The sequence below is a fragment of the Leptinotarsa decemlineata genome, unplaced genomic scaffold, assembly GCF_025532065.1.
Source record: "Leptinotarsa decemlineata unplaced genomic scaffold, Ldec_3_MD MMD2_P_RNA_scaffold_9, whole genome shotgun sequence".
In the NCBI taxonomy this organism is placed as follows: domain Eukaryota; kingdom Metazoa; phylum Arthropoda; class Insecta; order Coleoptera; family Chrysomelidae; genus Leptinotarsa; species Leptinotarsa decemlineata.
Window position 1 is genome coordinate 14,081,420 of NW_027412536.1, and position 18,851 is coordinate 14,100,270.

The 18,851-nt window shown below is 32.9% G+C and overlaps 1 protein-coding gene across 3 annotated transcripts in view; it reads left to right on the plus strand.

Annotated features, from left to right (window-relative positions):
• Prd (paired) overlaps positions 1-18,851 on the plus strand; it is a 72,011-nt gene that overhangs the window by 40,143 nt on the left and 13,017 nt on the right. For all 3 annotated transcript variants that reach the window (XM_074170661.1, XM_023160794.2, XM_074170660.1), the window contains exon 3: positions 4,161-4,389. In XM_074170661.1, coding sequence (XP_074026762.1) covers positions 4,161-4,389 — 229 coding nt within the window. The remainder of the gene's footprint in view (positions 1-4,160; positions 4,390-18,851) is intronic.

Sequence of the window (18,851 nt, forward strand, 5' to 3'; positions counted from 1 at the left end):
CATTATAATTATGATTGTTTTCCCGTTGCATATGGCACAGGTGTTTGTTCGCTCATAAAAAGGTCAAAAGAGTAATTAATATCAAATTTTATGTTCCACAACAAACCCATTCAACTTTACGACTTTCAAATGCCTTTTCAATGAATTTGATTAGACGCTATGTGATGGAATCGGCTGATACTTGATGAAAATTCACAACGTATTCAAGAAACACTTTATTGTGAGAATTTCACCAAACAGTTTTACAAAAACGCAACACGTGTTTTGCTACACAAGTATAGATACAGTATAGTCACGCCTGAAGAAGCTATTGAATCGCGAAACAAGTGTTGCGTTTTTGTGAAAATGTTTAGTGAAAATTTCACAATAAAGTATTTCTTAAATTGATTAAACGCATTTGTATATATATAAATAAAAATTACTCCATTCTCTATTGAAGTTATCTTCAGAAAATTAATTGCAACTAATATTATAATGGCTATATATGAGAGTTTAAAGCATCCTGACTGCGTCTTCAACATCAAAAATTTTCCATCACGTAAAGATTTTGAGTTTTGATTATTTTTATTTTATACAAAAATTTTTACATATTATAGGAAAATATAAAATCAAAACAAAAAAAACAATATATTTTGAGAATAACAGACTTTATTTACAATACACATGAAAAAACTTTCAAATGAAGTCTTTTGTGCATAACCTTTTTGCAAATGTTAACTTTCGTTTACATGTTTTATCGTTTTCCCTCATAAGGAACCAACAATAATCCCCCATCATTGCTACATCCCATCTGCCTTGATAACGTTGCTTCATTCAGTATGTCTTGGTGGAAACTTTCCCCTTGTTCGTCACTGACAGCACCCAAATTTTCTGGGAAAAAATTCAAATGGGAGTGCAAGAAATGGATTTTGAGAGACATGCGACATCCGATTCTGCATTAGTTTTCAAGTAGTTCTTCTACAACTGTTTCATAATTTTCTACTTTCTTGTTCCCTAAAAACTCCGAAACAATTCTTTTGAAAGAACTCCACGCAACTAATTCAACATTTCCAAATTTTTAATCAAACTGTTGATCACTTAGTACTTTTCTAATTTGTGGTCTAACAAGTATACCTTCCTTGAGCTTTGCATCAATTAATTTTAGAAAAACGTGTTTAAGATATTTAATCGCATCATCTTTTTATCTAATGCTTTTACAAAATTTTTCATTAACCCCAGTTCAATGTATAATGGAGGTAACAAAACGTTTTTGGGATTAACATGAGGTATATTCTTCATGTTACCTTGACCTGGAATATATTTATCTCTCGGAGGCCATTCTTTTACTTGATAATGGGTCTGTGTTGCCCTACTGTTCCAAAGGCAAAGAAAACAGCAAAACTTCGTAAATTCGCCCTTAAGACCTAGTAATAGTCTATGATGGTCACCAGATATTTGCCTTATACGTATTATAACTTATTGCATTTAGTGTGCTTCATGGCAACTGCATGTGCAAGAGGAGTAGAGGGTCTTTTGTTTCCATTATGGAGCAGAACGGCTTTTAAACTTGTTTTAGATGCTGTGTTGCCAGATTTTAAACAATTTCCTCAATTTAGGGGAAAAGCAAATTTGGAATGTCGTGTTCATTAAATTTTTGTAATCTTACTTGTAAGGAAATTTTTACTATCATTTTCGCATTTAGGGACCAAAAATTAACTAAAAACTGTATTTGGCATTACAGTCGTAAATTGGCTGTAAACTAGTGATATTTTTTGTTTTTCGGTTTTTTGAACATGGCTATTCAAATACTTCTTGAAGGGATTTCGTAAACGACAAAAAATAAAGACAGTATTGTGGCAGATTTGTCTATTTTAAAGGCAACTCTGCCGAAAATTTTTAAATTCTATTTTTGTCTCAATCTTCATGCAGATATTGAAAATCTATCTATTCAGGATAACAGGATGTCGTTCAAATAGGACCACCCTAAAATTTGAAAGTTTGAATATATACCTGTATTTTTTTTTATTTTTGATTTTATGATCATTAGATGAATTGTATTTTATTATCGATTATCACCTATATATAAGCAATACGTTTCTTTCTTCCTTTTATCTCCCACTTCCATTTTGGTTCTCACATCCATAGAACAGTGTGCTATAATATTTTGTAGGAGTGAATCTACCATAAAAATGCGAATCCTTGTTTGGAAAACTGAGCTCATTAAAACCTAATATGAAGTTTTTGGGAGGAGAAGTTGCAAATTCTAGAAACCTGTAATAAAAAATTCGATATGCCGTTCTTAATTTCCGAGATACTAGGGAAAAAAATTGAACATCCAATTTGCTGGTATCTGGTGATTATTAATTTACCTTATGAAGTCAATATCAGCTCATGTTCTTCAAACACATAATATAAAAGTTTTTCTTCAACTTCGGGAAGTTATATAGATAACCTGGATAAACCTCTGAATAAAGCTGAAGCTGCTGAACCATCCGCCTGATTGGAAACACTTGCAACCTTGATAGTCTGGAACATCGAAGAAACGTTGGAGATTTGTCTCTCTTCTATAGATACTTTCATGGGAAGTATTCAAGTGACTTGGCACGTTTGATTCCACCAAAAGCGGTACATTCAGAAATACCTGACGAGCTGTGGCTGCTCATCGTTTCGAGGTTCAACTCAGTACACCTCGAACTTTACTGTTTAAGAACTCTTTCATTTGGAGGACTGCATTTATGTGGAATAAACTTCCTGAAAACATTTTTCCGAATGGACTTAATCTCCAGCGATTCAAATCCAATGTAAATCGCCACTTTCGCCAGGAAGTAGTGCTTGCGTTTTGTCTTTGAAAAATAACCTCGCTGATAATAGGGGATTGGGATACCAACAAATTTTGTGTGCTTTATTTATCCAAATAATGGAGTGAATGCTGAAGATGTTTTCTTGGAGAATCCATAATGGAACATAAAGAGACGTGTCATCGACCATCAGGGTCCTGATCAATATATTTATATGTTTGTCATCAAATTGTCAAAGTTGACAGGAATATCAAGGAGAGTTGAATTTCTCGAAATTAAATTGAACTTAATGATAAAAAATTTACTACAGAGATACAGATTTTCTATAAATGTATTGTGATAACTCATTGACATTTTCTTATAAATAGATTTCCAATACGTTAATAAATAAGGAAACTGAGACCAAAAGTAAAATTTTGAAATTTAAAGTTTTCATATACCACCAAACCACCAAACCAAAAAAACTGGAGTCAATTCCTAGATAAAATTCAAGAATGCCCTAGGAGCGACTTCACCACAATTCAGTCAACTCTTTATTTCTTACACTTTACGAGATCCTCATGCACATTCTCGAATTGGGATAGTCTGTCCATCTTATTAGGAACATCGTAACCTTAGACGTAAAAAGATCTGATGAAATTATTTTTTCCATACACCAGAACAACAACACTATCTTTCGAGAAACACTGATCTATATTTCTGTATTATAAACATATAATCCATAAATGTACTCACCATCTTATTACGAATAATCGCTTTTTAATTTTCGTATTACGCCACTTGAAATTATTTTGACCAATATGTCAAGGTTAGAGAATTGTTACGACTTTTGTAGTCATATTTAGAAAGAAAAAACATTTGATAGACAAATATTCTGAATAAAAATGAAGAATCAAAAATAAAGTAGATCGTCCAGATACAAACAAAAAGAGTAATTTTCACCTTCAGATTCAGGTTTTCCAATGAAAATATTGGTAAAACTTGTCCTCAAAATCATTGGCATAGTTACAACTATGGTTCATTTAAGATCGTGTAAGAGTATACTTGTTGATTAAAACCACTTGAAATTAATCTATTCCTTGATACATATCGATGATATCTATCATTTGCTTATAAAAAATCAACATTATGAAACTGTTGTTTCGTTATTTTCAGTTTGTTAAAGCGATACATGAATTATAATCAACAAAACGTTCAGAAATATGAAATCATTTTTCTTTTTGTATAAAATATGTCAAATGGATGAGTGATTTTTGAGATACCTATAATTCTTAGGTGAAAACCTTGGTCGATTTCATCACTCTAAAGAATATTTTAAATATAAGACAGTTCTTTGTAGAGATTACTGAATCTATAGCTACTACAACAATTGATTGTTTTCAGGAAACGGGATCGATACGACCTGGTGTTATAGGAGGTTCGAAACCACGCGTTGCCACACCTGATGTAGAAAATAGGATAGAACAGTATAAAAGAGAGAATCCATCGATTTTCAGCTGGGAAATTAAAGAAAGGCTAGTGAAAGAAGGTATATGCGATAGGAGTACGGCCCCTAGTATTTCTGCAATATCTAGACTACTTAGAGGAAGTGGGGCTGACTGTGATGGAGACGGTAAGAAAGGACACCGCACCAATTTTCACGTAAAATAAGGTTCGGGGAAAATCGCTGACTTTTTAATATTTTGTAATCCATCGAGTTATAATGAAAACTTATTTCGTACAAATCTCTGAATGCTCCTGTTCAATTATACATCGGTTTCGATTCAGTTATTTGCGTGACAAGGTACAACATACAATGAAAAGTTTTCATGATAAAACTCTCTGGTTTCAGAAATAATGAAAATGCTAAGTGTCAAAGTTAAATTTTTTGGCATGTTCATATACAATTTTTGTTTATCGATTTTTTCATTCATATTTATTGTTTTATGTATGTATAGAAAACGTCAATCAAACCTGTATCGATTTTACCCTTATAACATCAACTGTTTTATAAATACAGGGTCAGATTTTTTAAAATTTTTTTGGTTACACTCAGCGTAGAGAAGACTGAGTCTTCCGCTATTTGTTGTTGGAGGAACGGTGACCGGTAGATTGACGCGACTAGCTCAATCCACTCATCGATTCCACTCGGTTGATTTCCACTGCGTTGGACAATACAACCCGTGAAAGGAACTGTATACTACAAGAAAAAGCCTCGTTTTCTCTGAGCTTGCACATGTTTCGACTTTTGAGGGTTGTCATTCGTAGGAGGAGGGCGAATGCAAATCAAAGAATTAAATTTTAATCACATTTTTTACATTTCTATAAGAAAATATATGTTTCTTATACCAAAACAACGATAAAAATAAAAACAACAATAAAAATTAATTGGCGCTCCGGGGCGACTTCATTGATTCCAGTGGCGCATTTGCTTTTTCAGCTGCAGGAAAACCTGGAAAAACCTGCAGCACTACATCATCTGAATTAAAAATCCATAACGTATTCGAGTAACAAATTATTGTGAGATTTTCACTGAACTGTTTACAAAACTGTAACACGGATTTCGCTATACAATTGCTTTCTGTATTTGTTTGAATCATTTGTGAGTCACGTCTAAGTCTTTTTCAAAAATCGAGCGTTGACAGCAATTTGTTTAATGAAACTCGGTTAGCTCTGAAAATTACTTTCTGACAGTTTGATATTCAATAGTATGTGAAGCACACTTTTGAATGTTCATAATTTTTGCTGTTAGCAAAGGTGTAAGAAAGTTTGTCGAAAATTGCAAAATCATGTGCATGAATAAATTATAAATGACTACTGAAAATAATGATCAAATGACAACAATCCAGTTTCTGGGAAACTTGAAATATATGTATTATTCCACCCAGAACACTCTCTCAACAGAATTGCTCATGTAATATGGTGAAGATCAAAAATATTGAAACAAAAAATGTACCGGAAAACCAACGCATAAAAAACTCATTATTCAAGTAACTTTTGGAGGACAATAAGTATACATACAAAATATGGATACATCAATTGAAAAAATATTCTAAAATATATATTTTTCATATTTTCTTTCTAGAAAGATAAACAAAAGACTGAAACACCTATTCGCTGGTTGTAATCAAAAAATCAGCGGAATACATTCTGTATGAAAAAAATAGCCTCTATTTATAAAACTATTGAAGTGGGAAGGTTAATCCCAAAAATTGTAATTGTCGCTTTCTGTACTACATGCACAATGAAAAATGTGAATGAAAGAATCGATAAACAACAGTTTTATCAGAACAAGTTCGACAATATATCTATATACTCAATTTTGAAACCAGAAAGTTCAATTATGAAAACTTTTTGTCATATTTTTTATACCTCATCAAACTGAAAATTGGAAAGAATTTTCAGATTTTCTGAGTGAATTTTCATAAGAACACTATGGACTGTAATGTCAAAGATTCAGTGATTTCCACCGAAACTTTTTATATATGAAAATCGGTGTGCGGTTCTCTTTTCTCTTTATGATATTAATCTTCGTGCAATTCAGAAAATCCAGTGACAATTAACTTCTATTTTTGTATGCATTAGTCATCAATGAGCTTATCATTATTTATAGGATATAATAATATAATTTTTGGGAAAAACATATTAACCTTTCAATTTAAATATAATATAACTTATGAAAGGCGTCCAGATATACTTCAGGAAAAGGCTAAACTCAACTATCCCAATTATTTCAGTAAGTGACTTGTTTTTCTTGATCGCTCGCTCACATCGTAGCCAGTAATTAATAATAATAATATTAATAATATCGCCTTTATTATTTCATAACCAAAACAAAAAACTCAACATAAATTATATATTCAACTATCAATTGAAATATTCATTTCATTCTCATTAATTACATTTCATGCTCAAAGTAATGACAATTTTCAAAAAGATATTGTAACTCGTTTTCAACATTTTGAATAACTTCTGGCGAAATTAGCCTACAGCTAGGTCTCACTTATACATTATCAGACTTCGTCTTATACATTGTGCTTTTCAAGTAACCCCATAAAAAGGCAATGGGAGTGATATCTGGAGCGTTTTCCTGACCAAATTAGCGTAATTAGAAAATGATGCTAACTTGCTTAGCGAAACGCTCACCTTGAGACAGTCCTATGTGGAAAGAGTCTCTGTATTAGATTCATTTTACGCTAGTGGTTTCAGTTTTAGTTATTAAGTTATTTAATATTTCGCAAACGACACTAGAGGGAGGCACACCCAATGGCTCCAAAATTTCATCTTTTGTGATCGAGTTATATGACCAATCTTCTTTGAAGACAATTTGAATGGAGCGAGATATTACTCATTTTTGTAAAAAGACCTAGTTCCAAATTTGTTTTCTGATGGCCAAGTTGATATCCCGGATAGAAACAACTGGTTTCAACAAAATGGTGCACTTCTCATTTCCGTTCATAATTTTCTTGATGTGATATTTCCAGTCAGATTGATCTACAGGAAAAGGCCCATAAAATGGCCATTGGCATCCCCAAACCTCACCACCATGGACTTTTCATTGAGTTACTTCAAGAGCACAGTATAAAATTGATAGACGAAGCCGGTCAATGTTGAGTTTAAATGGTCAAAACGAGTTTCTCTACCATTCAGGGTGTTGTCAACACTTGAGCATGTATTAAAGAAACATAATCAATGTGAATAATATATGTTTCCTTCTTGAAGCAAAATTTTATCATTTATCTCATGAACGACCTGGAGAATCCGATTTGAAATAATAAAAATTTGGGACATGCCTACTGTATCAATATTCGTTTTATAGAAAATAGCGCAACTCAAAATAATATTATCGGCATCGACTTTATTTCCAGTTAGAGATTCGCACTGTATACTCAAACAACCCTGTGAAATCACCTTCGTCCTTTTATTAAGAACAAGCTTTTGTCCGCAACTTTGTTTGCGATGAATACAATTTTTGAATTTTCGCAGATTTTTGAACAGTTAAAAAGGTTTTCATGTATTTGCCTGTATCACATTATATTTATGAGAAAATTGTTCAACGATAAAATTAAAGTTAACCAAAGTTTCAGCCAAATCAACTGAGTTATTTTTTTCCAACAATTGTTTGATGTGTTTCTTTAAAGTGGCACTACTTTTTTATTTATGGACCAGACATTGAATGTTAAATAAAGATTACCACAATAAATTAGTGAAAACCACGGCCAAATCGGTTGAGTCGTTTTTGAGATTAGAGAGAATAAATAAATGAATAAAAATCCTTGTTTTTGGTTCTATTACGTCAAAAAAGACCCCCAATAATGGTTTATCTAAAATATCTTCCATATACAGACAACGAATAGCTATATGCTATTGATGTTGATTTTGAGCATATCAATATACATATACAAGAAATAAAATAAAGCCATATATCAACAGAGTTTTGACTGTTATTGTTATATTTAATCAACCAGACACTTCACTGATTTGAGCAGCTTTTTGATGGTAGCAACACATCAGATCAAATATACTGAAAATAATAACTTTTTTAATCTGTTATTATCATCTCTTGTCGACATCAAAACGGTAAGTGAAATGGTGTCTAGAAAGCATTCTACAGCATCTGTTTGAAACACAGATACATCTTGTAATTCATCATCATTCTCTTAATTCAATTTTGAATGTGTACATTTCCGTAGAAATTTTCGATTATATCCAAATGTGCAAAGTATTTCGATAAATTAAGGTAACCAGGTTCAATTCAATGCCACGAAACCCCAGGCATCGGTTTTCTCCAAAAAGATAAATGTCGCCGAACCGGATATAAAAATGTCAGGACAGACGAATCCGCTTTCTGCTTCGATAAGTTTACGGGGAATTGAAATAGACACCAATATGTCTTGGCACAATCATGTTGCTGAAATAGCAAAGGCTGCTTTTCAAAAGCTTGGAACACTATTCCGAACCAGAAAACTGTACTCACCTCAGCAACTTTCGATGCTTTATATAGGCATATCTTGTATTCTGGGTTCTGGCTCTTTTCTGGATTACATCAAGAAAAGAGCCATCTGCCTGATTGGAGACGCGAACGTCACTTGCAACCTTGATAGTCTAGAACATCGAAGAAAAGTTGGAGATTTGTCTCTATACTATATATACTTTCACGGAAGGTGTTCAAGTCACTCATCACATTTGATTCCACCAAGCGCCGTATATATCAGAAATACGGGACGGACTACTCACAGTTACCCACAAAACCCTACTGACACGAAAAACAACTTATCTTTGTGAGATATTGAAGTTGTTTTCAAGCATACCCAACTCTCGGACGCGACATAAAAATATTTTAGTAATTCCAAAGCATCCCAGTTCCATTTATACTCGCAGGTTTTCTTACAAGCCGCCAGGCTCTATAACCAATTGCCGAATGAATATAAATCGTTCAGTCTACAGAATTTCAAGAGAAGATTGGAAAACAAATTCAAAGGAAATTCGGACTGACAATCTTGATAACACACACATCTGTTCGATTGCCCTTATAGATTTCTGTATTACGATTATACTTGTAGACACTCCCTTTCTCACTGTAAGGTTGAAAAACAGCTCAGGCTGAACCTCCGCCAATTCATCATTTATTGAAATAGTATCTTACTGTCAATGCTATGTATTCTATTGTATATTATGATGAATAACGCCAATTTATTATTATCATTATTTATGGATTTAATCTCCAGCGATTCGAATCCAATGTGCGTAATATATAATAAAACGCGTGGTTTATTGGGTTGAAATTAAATTTTTTCAAATGATATAATTCATAACAATGATAAATGATAATTTCAAAAGTAATGAACTTTGCTTCATAAAATCAGATGGAGAAATTTGTGATTCATTCTCAGATTTGATAACCAAGCGATAAGGTTTCTGAGGTCCGATATAAAGAATTTTCGATTAGAAATCATGGATATTTATAATTACGCTTGAGGTTTGATATTATTATGTAATTTCATTCAAAATTGGTATCTAGGGGTCTTTGTGGACCGACATTATGAAAGGGGATATTTTTGATGTTTTTAATGATCATTTTGTTTGTTTTAGTTGTTATGTGAGCAATAACAGATTCAACACCGGTTGTACAAGAATAACTATTTAGTATACAAACTGAACATTGAGCAGAAAGCTTTTTAATCCGTTGAGCATAGAATGAATATGACCCATGGCACACATATGAAAAACATATTTTTCATTTTTGAATACAGGTTTTTTCATTTAAATTAATGATTTTTCGTAATTATAGAATCCGTCAGCAGGAATTAATGAAAACAAACATAATGTCGGTCCACATGACCCCTGGATACCAATTTTGAATGAAATCACATAATAATAGCAAACCTCAATCGTAATTATAAATATTCATGATTTCTAATCGAAAATTCTTTATATCGGACCCCACAAACCGTACCGCTTGTTCATTACTTTTGAAATTAACATTTATCATTGTTATGAATTAGTTCATTTGAAATAATTTATTTAAAATCAGTAAACCACTCGCTTTATTATAAAGCCATACATGAATAAAAATCTAGTAGGTGGTAGAAAAACTGGCCTCACTTCCATAATCATTAATAATAAATCAGATTTTCTGTAGGAACTATTTGAACAGAATACATTTTCACCTGGAATGATTTGTTTTATAGATTTATAATATCCCTCCGATTATCAACTAAACCAACCGCCACTGTTTTATGTACAACTTACTTCAAATGTAAACAAACTCTCCATAACTTATCATTACCCGCCACCCTGTCCTCGCCAAGTACAGAAAAGGATAGTCCGATACCCATTTCAAATACATGTATTGTATTAGTATAGGCATGACAACTCTGTCTTATTATTACTCTGAGGGTGAAACAAACCATTCACGCCAACCCAACAACAACAAAATTTTTGTACAAATTTCAAAAACAATAATCTGGATAGTTTCAAAACAATCACTTTTCCCAAACAACAGAATTGCAATTTCTCGCGCGTTTCACCCAACAGGTTAGTGTCAGCGTCTTCAGTTTTCTTAACTTTCTGAAGACGCCAACTTGGTTGTTCAAAAAAATGGTCATTTCATTTCTCCAGAATAAAACAAGTTTGGTATATTTTGGTAATACGATGCAATGACTACAACATAACAAAAATTCAGTCTGTCTAACATGAACAGTTTCCCAAGATGATCCTGCGGGTTATTCTAATGAGAATCGATTCATGCACAAAACAGTCTTGAATTAAATTAAACAGAAATGTAGGTATATCGAATTCCAAGACAGATATCAACTTCCAAAGGTCATCAAGCTTAAAGTTCCACCTCAATTTGCTTCCCAACTAAAATTCAATTAGGTGGTAGGTATATATGGTGGCAGTATTTTTAATCAGTTCATTGTTAACCTTCTCATTCTCGTTCCCTCTGCTCATTTGGTATGAATGCAATGGTACACCGGAAAGAGCTGTCAAAAACATGGGAGGGAGCTGACTTTTTATATATAACTACTGAAAACGAGGTGTATGCATTCGCCAGAAGCACTGTCGAATTAGATACGGTGTTATTATCTAGATCGTTTTCAACATGTCGGACGGTGCGTGACATTCATTAATAACTTTTTCTGAAATTTTTAACTTTTCTGAATTAAAATAGAATAATTCAATGGAAACTGCATTTTGTGTTGCGTTGTTAACATAATAACATCTAAGTAGGCCCTCGGTAGGTGTAAAGAAAATGATTTATTAGGTCTTTTATGTTACAACGGCCGACGGTTCTCCGCAGGTGGGATTCATTCTTTCTAGACTTTTAATAACTTCTTTGTTCGAACCTATTTTGATTGATTCAGAATAAATATACTCTGAAGGAAATTTTTGACGTTTGGTGCTGTTTATTTTGATCGTATGACAAATTGAATTCAATACATCAAAATCAATCAATAACAAATACCAAAAACAAATTTTCTATAGACATTACCCACAACTTGTGAGTTCTCAATAGTACTAGTTTCTTTAATAATGCCTGAATTTTTAACTAATTTATACTTGAACTCTGGTAAAATTATTAGTTACTGAGTAGGAAGAAGTTATATCATGTACATCATTAATTAGATAGAATTCAGTCACGCAGTCAGTCACAACACGCCTAAGGAAGAAATTGTATAGCGAAAGACATGTTACGACTTTGTTAACTTCAAAAATCTCACAATAAAATATTACTTGAATACGTTACAGATTTTCATCAAGTATAGGCCAGTTACACCACATATGAAGTGAAATCAAGAATTAAATTTGTTAGGGGTATTTTGCCAATCGTTTTTGTATGGTTTTTATAAATTTAAATGTTAATTACGCTGGGATCTTTCCTAATCGTCCATAAAAATGGCAAAGGACCTCTATATGCAACGAGCTTTTTCAAAATAAGAGTCATTTATTTTGTCTCACGATATACATTCGTGAGTTCATGAGACAGTGAACATAAGATCAAGGTTATTAACAGCCGTACAGAAATTCTTCACCTTTATCCCATTCGTAATTAACGATTAAATTTATGAAAGCTGTACAAGAACTTTTGCAAATAACTCCCCCCCCCCTTTGGGCCTACTAAAATGCATCTCATGGTTATGATTTTCCTTTTGTTACTCAGTAATTTATGCAACTGAAAATAATTAATGATTCTTCAGATATTAACAGTATAAAAACAATCATCTGCGCATTCACCAATAACTAGAACAAGATTTCATATCATTTTTATTTATCTTGGGATACTAAGAATACCCACGCAGTACTCAACTATGTAATGACTATATTGGCCATGGAATGGTCAAATATTTTTTGTTTTTCATGTCATACTATGACTCCATATCAAATCTTTGAGTCATTGATTCGAATCTGGAATATTGCTCACATACATACATATACATTCGATATGTGTATCTCATAAATCATCAAATTATTATTGAGAATTAATCGTATTTTTTCACAACTTTTATTCATGAACAGATTTTTGTGGAATCTTCTAAATTCTTCATTTTCTAGCCATTTCAAAGAGTCTGAATATTCCATCCTGATTATCTCATGACTCACCTTGTAATTATCACAAAGTTTCGGTCTCAGTGTCAGTCGATAAGAAACTATTACGATTTTTAATTAGTGGTTCATATTGGAAAGGGAGTCGGTGTGCCTCAAAAAAGGTGTCAGATTACACATCGCGGCAACTTTAAAGAGGTTCTTAATCGTTTGAGAATGACGTAACAAATTGCCAAGTTATTTTTTGGCTACCTATTTTCAGAAGTGGATTGTAGAAAACAAGTGACCTTCATGTTCTAGAGGTATCACGTTACCTTTTTATTTCTTTAGGCTGTCTTCTTTGATTGAGACTTTTGAGTTTCATCTGAGGATAGATTTTTGAAAATAGTATTGAACTTCAATGGATCTCCGATGTTTGCCTAAATAATGACTGAGAAGTGAAAATAAATATTTCGGGCATTATTCAAATTGTAAAGTGGAATTTTATTCGGTCAATTTTGTCAAATTTTCGACTCGTTTCGAAGTTAACAATCGGATGAATATGAAATGATTTCGTCTTTGGAAATAATACAGTTCTAACAAAGTAGGTTTTCAGAAAATGATCATTACTCACCACGTGTAGAAAAAAGCTCACATGTCATAAATAGGTGAAATTAATAGTTGCTTTTTGTTGTCGTTTTATTGATATAGGAATATAATATTTTTATAATTCAATGAATAATGAGTATACTTTTTCGAAATTCTTTCCATCCATATGGTATGAAAATCACAAATATTTTTCTTCAGAGTCGTCACACATAGACTATTCTAGCAAATGTTGTTAAGAATAGTTGCCAATTTGCAGTATTTAATCAGATTAATATAAAGACAATGTCCTTTGAACCTGACAATATCGGTTATTTTCAATAAAAAGGGAGAGTATATCATATCTTGGTATCTCTAATCTGATTATTTAATAAATGTTCGTGTAGGTGTTCAAACATACCATTTGGAGAACAGAAAATTTTGAAATCATGGAATGTAAACATCAGTTATTACAATACCAATAATTTTCCAAAACATTTTTGAAGGCGATAATTGATGGTGCATAAACTACATGACCAAACAGGTCGTTCCAGTGGATGAATCTTTCATTGTCACTCCGGACAAAGAAATCGAATTTCACTTAGAATGTTTCAATAAGAATACTCGACAATCTGATTTGCATTTGCTCAAACACATAGCTTGGCAACGTAAGGACTCCAAACTGGGACGGTATGCTCAAGTATCTGATATGTTGTGAATTCTCAATAGCAGTTTTGATGATATTTTAAAATAACAGTTGCCATATAATATTTATGATAGATATTTTTTGTAGCTTTTCCAATGGCATATCTTCGTATGACGCCAAGATCTTTTTGGCGTTTCAAGGATGTGAATCCTACGTCTTAATAATGAAATAATGTTCACCCCTTTTCTGCTCGCTGGAAGTCAAGGATTTTCATACAACTGTGTAGCATGAGTAAATAGCGGAACATTCGTTTGGAATTCACTGATGAAATCCCTGACCATTATATTGAAAGGCAAAGGGCGAATCACAGATCCCTAGAGAACACCAGTTATTTTCAGGTTTGTAATCGAAAGTGTGTCATCGATTCAAACTCGACTAGATCTGTGTGATGAAAAATCTTGAATTCAACGTAAAAGCTGGTCAGTAATATCAGTAATTTGTGTGAAAGTCTTCAATGTGGGGCCAAAATAGATCACATCGATAGGACAACTCCCATCAATTTCTTGAAATCATCAGAATAGATGAGGAAAGGGGGACTGACCTAGGAAAAATCTGTGTTACTGATTTTCAAATACTCAAGAATCTAATTGAAGGATAATTAATTTCTCAATTATTGTTTCTGAACATTTGCAGGGAAACCACGACAAACTAATGTGAAGAATTTAATGTATCTCCATTTTTAAATACAGACGTAGGTAAGTGTTGAAGAGCGTTGCTTCATAAAAATAGAAGGAATGTTATAGGAACCGGCACTGTTTAGGGTATTATTTTCTTTTCGGTATGTGGTATTTCAAACGGTATGTTCTTTTCCGATTTGGTTTGCATGGGAGGGAAGAAAACCAAGAATTTCAGCGAAATTTGCAACATCAAGTGATTTAATCTCTTCTTCACTGCTGTTTTCTTAGAAGAAAAGTTCTGATTCTCATGTGAAATACTTCAATATGTCCAAGAAAGTGTATATTGCATTTGTATCGATATATATGTTCAAAGAGAGAGAGAGAGAGAGAGAGATAGAGAGAGATAAATATACGTTTATTATCACAAAGGTTGAGAATCTTTTCGACAAATATAATAATACTAAAGATAAATCACATATGGTACCTACAATGGAAAAAACATCACATAAAGCGACATTGTCACTAAATCAAATAATATTTTTTGTATAGCATGCAAAAAAGTACGTACACATTTGAAACTTGTTGCTAAAAGAACAACAAAAAAACCAACCAACTCCTCAAACCTCCAATATATCATTGAAGAACTCATCTAGCGCATAGTACACCGTCAACTTGTGCTTCTGAATCACGGAAGTTATTCTATCATTCATGAATGCATATATTCCATTTTCAATGAAACGACTTCTAACGGCAAACCTTGGTACAACAAAAATTGCGAGCAAGCTGTTGCCTCCAAAAATCCCGCCTACTGGTAGTGGCGCAAAAATCCCAGTGTCGAAAACCGAACTAAGTGTGTTAAAGCCCGCAACAGCTGCACACTTAGGATAAATGAAAGCATAGAGCTTCACAATCAGAGAATTACGGATAAACTGCTTGCCGATCCCAACGGATCCAGATTCTTCTGGTCGGTAGCTAAAGTTGTTAATCAGAACTTTTTAAAATCCACATTTCGATGCCCAGGCATCGGTTTTCTCCAAGAAACTAGATGTCTCCGAACCGGATATAAAAATGTCAGGTCAGACAATTCCGCTGCTTTGATAAGTTTGTTGAGGGTTAAAATGGAAACCAATATGCTTCCAAAGGCTGCTTCTTAAAAGTTCGGAACACTGTTCCGAACCAGAAAACTGTACACCTCAGCAACTTTTGATGCTTTATAAAGCTCAGATCAGATCTTCTTTGGAGTATTGTTCTCATGTATGGAGCTCTGCCCCCAAACTGGATTCCATCCAGGCAAGAGCCATCCGCCTGATTGGAGACGCGAATATCACGTGTAACCTTGAAAGCCTGGAACATCGAAGAAAGGTTAAAGATTTATCTCTCTTCTATAGATACTTTCACGGGAGGTGTTCAAGTGACTTGGCACATTTGATTGTGGCTGCTCAGGCACCGCTCTGAGAGCGCCTTAGGGATTTTCCTGTAGTGCTTGTGTTTCGTCCATAAAAAAAATAAAAGTATTTCTAAGGGCTTGCAGTAAATTGTTAAATATTTTAATTACCCTATACACAATCGAATCTTTCACTGGGAAGGATGTTGGTATAGGCAACCTAATGTGTTTGTCTTGTAAAATGACTTGAACCTGGTAGGAAGAAACTTTTATTTTTGTGTACCAGTAAGACAGCAAGTTTTGAAGAGAAATTAGGAAAATACAGTTAGAATGTTGTTCCATTTGAAAATAGATCTACAAGTTTCATTCCATTTTGCTCCACAGAGATATCTTATAGCTCGTTTCTCTAGAATGAAAACAGAAGTTGAAAGCTGTTTGCAGTACTTAAAGTATTTTCTGTCTTTCACTTGTCTTTCAAATGAAAAAATGTTTAGCACTGTCACATTCTCAGGAAAATGTCGTGTATTAAGAGCAATGTTCTAATAGGATGTTAATTTGACCCTCTGATCTATGTAGGAAGATCCCGCTTTTAAGTTATCAATTATTATTATAATACAACAGTACTGTACTTATCGTTAAAATATCAGCATTGCTGAAATGATGTTAGTGGTGGCTCTGAGAAGATGGGCTATTCCAGTCCAGTGTCATTTATAACAAAATTCCCTCTAATAATCAATGTACGATAGAAAATAAAACGCCATATTTATCAGTATTAGTCAGCTACCGTTTTATGATCTTGTACACAGAAGTCACAAACCGTGACGGAAACCAATTCTTCACACTTGATGAGATCCAACTAGAGAACAAACAATGGCCGAGTTCAAATTAAAACGACTTAACGATAGTTGTTTCCTTTGCACAAACATCCTTTGCGGGAGGTCTACTTGTTAGCATGAGTGGACTGGAACAGTGACAATTTCGTTCCGCCATCTTAGATATAAATGATATCGGAATTGCTGAATAAGTGGGAAAATGTAAATATATACGATTTACACGATTAAAAAGGTGTGGAATAATATTTCATAATTATGAAAGTATCTGTTGAAATGAAATATGGGTATTAGATACCAATGAATATTTTTCAGAGACACTGAATATTCTTGCTCTCAGTTACAGGGTGTTCTTCAACAAAATGATTAATAAATAGTAACCTAATTTAAAAAATTGACAACAGTTTCTAAACAATAGATTATTATTTAGGTGGATAATGCTGCAAGACAATTTTATCAGTATAAAGGAAATAATTTGAAGGTATCTTCAAAAATACATAATATTATTTCTTTCGCTAAAATGAATGACAGTTCACAATAAATTCTGAAATTAATTGATTTTCATATCAATAGTTATTGAAACTTCACAGTACTGTTAGAGTTACTTTACTGAACATTCATTAGTACAACTACAGTTGTGTTTATTTCACATAAAACAACTATAGTTATATGTAACCAAAATCCGCCATTTTATCACAAAAATAGATAGATGCAGCACGGCCGTGGCCGTTGGTGAGGAATTAACCCCCTGTATGTATATATAGGTACTCAATGAAAAAATAATAATCAAGTTGAACAACTCATGCAGTAATACATATTTCAAATCCATTACCGCACACTGTTCAGCCACTTACTCTCAAAACTCTCTGAATTATTCTTCTGAATTTGGATCTTAGTTGGAGTGTCTAGAATATTCCAGTTCAGGTATTTGTTTGAAATAAACGTTTCTAACTACTTGTCAAAACCTTTTATTGTTTTATCATTCTTAATCTCGAAATCATAATTTCGAAAGGAAAAACCGTAATTTATCCATGTTTCTGGTCTCAAATATTCAGCTACCTACGTTTCAAGGCCTGCATATTATCTTATTTTGCTATAAAATGCAGAAGTTGATTTCAATTTTCAATAATGCAGTTTCATTTTCCGCATTTCAAGCATATTGTTGTTTTTCTCCCCGTTCTAGACAATCATATTGAATATTCAAAATAATGAAATCGGCACATTCGCCAAAATTAAAAAAAATCACATCTGCATTTGAAAAATACTTGGCTTATATGAAATTCCAACATATAAAAACCTCAGTCTCCTTCAAATCTATCACTGGAAAGCGTTTAGGTGATATTTTTATACTACAATAGGATACCAATAATGTGAATACTACTTCCTTGCTTACAAGTTCAGAAAGTACGTTTCTCGATTCTCTGATATTTCGTAAATCAATCTTACTTTTTTATAGTATATACCTACCTATTGAGATCTACAAAATTTATTCAACGGAAGTTTTCAACTTTTCGAACGTTTAGAACAAAAAATAAAATATTTCATATTTTGACTTGCATTTCCTGAATTAAGGAATTTTGACCAAAACTGTGATGCAGTATTAGTACTACTAATATACCACACCAAACATTTTTCAAAACATCGCAGAACTGCCAGTAACTATGAATTTGAAATAATATTTGTTAGCCGTAATTGTAATTGTTTCATGTGTGCATATCCCTATCCCTATCCCTACTAATATTATAAATGCGAATGTAAGTTTGTTTGTTACGGTTTCACGCGTAAACTACTCAACCGATCATCATGAAATTTTGTACACATGTTCTTAGAGGTATTAGAAGTAACACAGGAACTTTTTATTAAAACAAATATTTATGTAGGATAAAACAATTGTTTGTCAAAAAAATCTCAAAATCTAGCTACTTTAACGTCATCTAGCATTCCACT